Source organism: Cottoperca gobio, chromosome 14 (assembly GCF_900634415.1).
Source record: "Cottoperca gobio chromosome 14, fCotGob3.1, whole genome shotgun sequence".
Lineage (NCBI taxonomy): Eukaryota > Metazoa > Chordata > Actinopteri > Perciformes > Bovichtidae > Cottoperca > Cottoperca gobio.
Genome location: NC_041368.1, coordinates 15,286,340 through 15,292,687, shown reverse-complemented (window position 1 = coordinate 15,292,687; position 6,348 = coordinate 15,286,340). Strand labels below are relative to the sequence as shown.

Sequence of the window (6,348 nt, the reverse complement as noted above, 5' to 3'; positions counted from 1 at the left end):
ACGCCAATTTGTCCGTCAACCACAGCAACAATAGACCAAAAATATAACACAGAGTTTTGAGTAATCCCTGCTTTTCACACATTTTTCTCATTCTACTTATTTTAAATGTATGATTCTCCTGCTCTCTTGATAATGCCATTGCTCTCGTCACCGACATCATAAGTGAAACAAGTTCTCATCCCATTGCTGAGGGGTGCTGGAAGGCATTCTGGGAGATCATTAACCTCAAATAAAGTAATGTGCACTGTGTCCCAATTCAATTCTATAAACATAGGGGCTTGCACAGTCAAGAAATTGACGAAAAATAAGAATACAACTGTTCGTAAGATATCATACGAACCATTGTATAAGGTTACGCAGCACTTTTTAATGAGCTGTGAGAGGCTGTCTGGATTGCATTATCCAAAATCACAGCCCACAATCCCCCTCCTCTCAATAATGTGTCGAAGAACATTTGTGAAAAGAAAACAATTAAATTATTATTAAAAGGTTTTTTATGTCTTTAAATATATCGGAATGTATCTTTAATAATAATGTATTTTAAAATTTGTTTTAAAAACAACTTTTTCTTTATTTGAAGTGAGGGTGTCGTATGCTGTACAGATTGTAAAGCCCCCTGAGGCAAATTTATGATTTGTGATATTGGGCAATATAAATAAAAGTGAATTGACTTTAATAATACTGTATTTTCAAATTTTTTGGGTTAGGGTTAGGGTTACTGAAAACAAGATTTTTTTATATTGTAAACAAGTAATCGGTTATATCTAACATTGTATGATTACATAATCCCAAATTCCCACGCTGGCATGTACAGTGCATGTTGGCCTTGGTGTTAGCATGGCCTCTGGCTCTCCAAGTGGAGCAGAGAATAAACATACACGAGAGAGAGAGAGAGAGAGAGAGAGAGAGAGAGAGAGAGAGAGAGAGAGAGAGAGAGAGAGAGAGGGTTTATTTAACTGGTGGTGGGTAGCAGAGAAACAAAGACAAGATAAGCGGAGAGGAGTAGGAAATCGATGAGGAGCTCAGAGAGAAATGATGATGATGCCGGTGGACACAACGCGTGAAAAAAAACAAACAGATACTGTAGGTGGACAGGAAAAGACAGACGAGGAGAATAATGGAATGAGTAGGGCGTTGAAGGGGGATTGAGTAATTTATGTAAAGAGTGGAAGGAGGCAAGACGTGAGGGCTGAACAAAAGAATGGCCTCCTACGAGAGGGAAAAAAGTTAAGAGCGAGAAGTGTGCACCCACGGCCTCCTGCCATGCATGTAACATGAACGATCCTGCAGAACACCTGTGCTGCTGTCCCTGGAGCCCTTTTATTTAAAACTGGATCATTTACATTTAGCACAGAAAGCAGAGCCTATAAATACCATTGAGAGAGTGAAGTGTCCTTGACGACACTTTGAAAGGCAGTCAGTCTGTCTATCAAAACACAAAGTGTTGTGGATTAAACAATAATTTTTAAGTTATGCACATCAAAGCACAACATGAATCTGACCCCCTGGAACACTTTTATGTTCACATATTTGTTTGAGCCTTTTTATTATATAAAATAAAACATAAAGAAGTAATGAAACCTCTAAAGAACCAAGCGTGTGATTTTGGACGTTCGTATCCTTTCATTTGGGTTCAGACAAAGAAACAATCTTCTCAACCTCAGTTACTTTTATGTTAAGGCCTTTATGTTCTCACTATAGACTTTGCAGACAATTTTTTTTAACACTTTCTTGTCTAGACTTGAATAGACTCAAATGTATTAATAATTTACTTCATTTTTTTCTACTCCTCCTTTGTATTTCTATGCTTTGTAAATGCACCTCAGAGTGGTATATGTATCAAATGACAATATGAACAGAGGTCACACACCTACAGAGAATTATCACCTGTGTATGAGCTTTATAGTGAAATTCAGATCATGTTTAGCGGTCCGGCACCAACTTTACTGTCTTGGTTCACTAGCACTGCTCTTAAAGAGTGTTTTTTTTTGCCGTAGACACAGTTAGCAAGTGAACCAATTTAGCTGCTAAAGATATTTCCCTCAGAAATTGGTGAAGACCTAAAACAATGCTATAAAACAGAATGAATATTTGACTTATGTTCACCATGAGGACTGCAACACGACTCCAGATGAATGGTAATGTTGCTCTGTAACTACTAAAAGTGTAAATAAGCAACAAACACGTTCAACGCCATATCAACTTAAAACAAAGGTATTTCTGCTGCCTCCAAGTTATTGCAGATTTAGTATAAACAGTATCTTGATGAATATCATGACAACCATGTAACTCCATTTTGTAACTTTGAATATTTCCTGATAAACTGAAATATATAGTGTTCCTTTATAGGTTGAGAAAAATCTCCAAATCCTTAATATTTAAAAAGCCTCTTGGAATAGTTGGAAAATGCATCGTCACAAAACAAAGAAAAGAAAAAAGATTGTTTTTTTTTGTGGTTCTCACAGGACAGCAACACTGCAAACAAATGATGATCTCATGGAATATGATGCCTGGCTGTAGATTAAACTACCCAACAGTTTCTTAAGGAGCTAAAATGAGCACGACCTTAAACATCTACAGCAGTAAAAACATACACATTAATGCAGCAGTAATATTAATCAGAAAACATCATATAGTTTAACCCTGACACGATCATTTTCTGCAGAATTATACTTACATACTTTTACCCAAGTAAGGTTTTGAATGCAGTACTATTACTAGTATTTTCACAGTAGGCCTAAATTAAAGGCTTTGCGCCAGTGTTACGCCTACAGTACATGTGTCGAAGGCATGTGTTGCCCGTATTGGTTCTGGGGAATGGTGGTCTCTTGTAAAGTCTCACATACACATACACACACACACACACACACACACACACACACACACACACACACACACACACACACACTTGACTGAACAGTGTGTTTTAAGATGAGACTGCGGTCATATAGACTGTGATCTGGGCTATGACCTCCGTGATAACCGCAGCTCATTTCCATTCACCGTCCTTGTAGCCTCACACACATTCTGCAGATAGAGACAAACTGCATATTCACCAGACTGAAGGTCCCACTTTCCCCAGAAGGAAGATATGACAACCTTACCAGTAGTTCAGTTCACTACTGCTTAGCACGTCACAGTCAGATAAAGTTCTCTAAGGGGTAATACAAAAAAAGGTATTTCTCTTAATCTCTTCGCTGTGCCCTCCTCTGTCCCACAATGCCTTGGGGCTGCAGACGGCAGACCATCTTAAGTCTCAATCACCAGCGAAGCTTTAAGTTGGAAATGACTTTCTGATCTCACGGTCTCCTTTTTACATTTGCAGAACAGAACACAGTTACACTTGCTGCACCTGCTTATACCAGCAAATTAAAGAAAATGTCCTGGCAAGGTTTCAGAGTAAAGCAAACCTCAAAAGTCAGTATCATGTGAACTGTTAGTGGTTTTGTATTGAGTCGAACCATTTCCGTTTGTTTGTCAGTGACAGATGAATCAAAAGCAACTTTCAATCATTCACTTATAATAATTATAAGCTTTATTTGTATAGCACCTTTCATACAAGAATTGCAGCCCAAAGTGCTTTACAGCAAAAACCTAAAAATGAGTACAAGATTAGGCAGAATAAGAGCATTTATAGTACAATAATCAGTGTTGAAGTAAATGAGTGTGAAATTGTATGAAATATCAGAATAAAAATGGTATAAAATGGCATTGGAAATCATGCCAAGTTTCCCGATCTGTGCCGGGAAAACTATCAGAGCCATATTTTGAAAGCATGAGATCAACAATGGGCCCCTGTGGCCTTTCAACTAGTTTACTCCCTTTGACTTTTTACGTTTCAACCGATAGCTAATCGGGCCTACTCTGTAGGACTTTTTCTTTATCTTCCGGGTCGCCGCCGGGTATTCTATTCCTAAAACTAACAACTAACTAACAAACAGTTCGGTTTAACCAGAAACCTTTCCCTTTGTGTTGAAAATACAGTCTGTATTAGCGTAGTACAGAATATGTTAGGCCAGTTCCAGTCTCGGTTTCTGCAGGTTTCACCAAGTTAAACATGGAGACATTATAGCCTAGAATGATGTATCATTATATCACTTAGTACTTACCAGCAATATCAATAATTCCTAATGATAAAATTAATTAAATGAACGCGACATGGATCACGATAAGCAGCAGGAAATTAATGGATTAACCAATGAAAAATAATTAATTCATTTAAATTAATTCAGGTTTTTGTTAAAAAATCGACAGTTAAAGAGAAGATGAGCTTCGTAGCTAATGTAGCTAGCAGTAGTTAGGGTTTGCTCCAGCTCTGATGGTGCCAACTGAAACCCCACAAGCCAGTGTTGCAACAATTCTTCTTTTAGTGTATATACAGTATAGTGTATAGGCTTTAGGTCAGTAACATATTACAGCCATTCTAATGGTGTATGCTCTTAGCTGGCTTGTTTGTGTGCGCTTACCGAGGCTACACTAGCTGCCTGCTTGTGAACCACAATGTCTCATTTTCTATTTCTACACATTAAATACAAAAGATGCAACATGAACAGGTAAGGAGGATTTGAGGAAAGTAAAATGTTTGAGGAGCAAGTACAGTGTAACAGTGATACGTGATTATTTTCACATCCTTTTAATTATTATTTTCTTTTAACATTTCTTGGAAGTGCAGAAGCAAAACAAACATCACTCTTTTAAAGTAAAGGGATAAATTAGCAAGTAGACACTGTGAGTAAAATTGTTAAGACAAATGCCAACACGTGAATCTCCCACGCACTTTTGCCATGCTTTCATCTTTAAAACGAAACAAAGAAAATCAAGTAAGATCTGACTCATCTACGTCTTACTCAACTAACACGGAGCATCACTCACCACCACACATTCGAAACCAAAGAGAGGAATAATTTGCTTAAAAAAAGAAGAAAGAGAAAACGCTGTGATCCTACCATGTATGATACGTGAAACATATTAAATATATAAGCAGCTGTCAAACGCAGTCATGTGTAATAACAGAGTCAAAGATCTTCATTAAATTAAAAAGGTAAAAATCATTTCCATCACGTTGAAGGAGGTGACCAACTAAAAACAAGTCTTTTGTTTTGCTGCCATTTAATCAAATGAGTCACTGGCCAGTCCGTCTGCTGCCTCAGTCAGATATGCTGTTATCTTGCTTGAGGCAAAAAGTCGGGATACCAGTGGAAGACATGTTTAATCACCAGGCAGCCGTTTGGATGACAGCGGCCGAGTTCAGCTGGCCAATTTTCGGATGTTACCGATGAGCGTCCTGCTGTATTCTCTGTGGTCGACTGGCTGCACTTCCATTACGGTTACCTTTATTCGACTCTCATCCTGAGGAGGGAAGCACAATCTTGAGTTAGACTCTATGATCAGCATCATTCAAGAAATAAATGCTATAATATAATGTATTTACTGATGTAACCAAATCCAAATCTGTGTAGATAGGAATACCTAAACCCCCAAAATCGGCTGTTTACTTCACAAACTCAAGTTAAAAACGGGGTGAGTAATTGATATACATATGATCATGTTGGGAGAGAAGTATTTCTTTAAGTCTGTTGCCTCCTGGTGTAAGTTGGTTCTGTTGGAGTCTTGCCGTCTGCTGGTCTGTATTCCCAAATTCTTCAAACTATCGCACACCTTCATAGGCTTTCTCTAATGCGAGGGGAGAGCGAAACATGTAGGTCCGACTCCACTGGCAGACCTACGCGTTTTAAAAAAAAATTATACAAGGGGTGGGAAAGCATTTATATCCAGATTTGACTGAACAGTCTAAGTGACTTTTATGTTGTAAAAACTTTATTATATTCGCACAATAAACAAATAATGAAATCTCACATCTAGTCATCAGGGCACCGGCTGTAGACTACAGACACCTCCGTAGATATAAATGATGAATTTAAGCATTTTAAGCACTAAGTTGGTCTCTAACGTGGGGACCTTGAACACCTCTAAAGCATTTTGTGGAGGAACAGTGTGTAAGTGGTGGAATGTTCCAACTCGAAAAGTCAACAAAAAGCAAAATGTATCTTTAAATAACAAGTTAAGCAATAATAAATAGTATGATCTTATTACATTATAATATACATTATATTTACAACTTATTACACATCCTGTCGAAGGAGAGTACCACACAAATCAGTCTCATTCGGTTCTCAACTATTTGTAGTAACAGCCACCATCAGCAAGATATATTTCCCATTATATTATCAAATAATGCAGTGGTTTGCAGAGCCCAGTTCCAGTAATCTCACTATAAAAACGATTAATCCCGAGAGACAATACATTAATCAATTAGCAATTCAGCCAGCATAACCAGCATCAATGATT

The 6,348-nt window shown here is 37.7% G+C and overlaps 1 protein-coding gene across 3 annotated transcripts in view; it reads right to left on the bottom strand.

Moving 5' to 3' along the window:
- Positions 1 to 4,617: 4,617 nt before the first annotated feature.
- LOC115018765 (replication protein A 70 kDa DNA-binding subunit-like) overlaps positions 4,618 to 6,348 on the bottom strand; it is a 40,981-nt gene continuing 39,250 nt past the window's right edge. For all 3 annotated transcript variants that reach the window (XM_029447971.1, XM_029447972.1, XM_029447973.1), the window contains one exon: positions 4,618 to 5,349. In XM_029447971.1, coding sequence (XP_029303831.1) covers positions 5,248 to 5,349 — 102 coding nt within the window. In that variant the 3' untranslated portion in view covers positions 4,618 to 5,247. The remainder of the gene's footprint in view (positions 5,350 to 6,348) is intronic.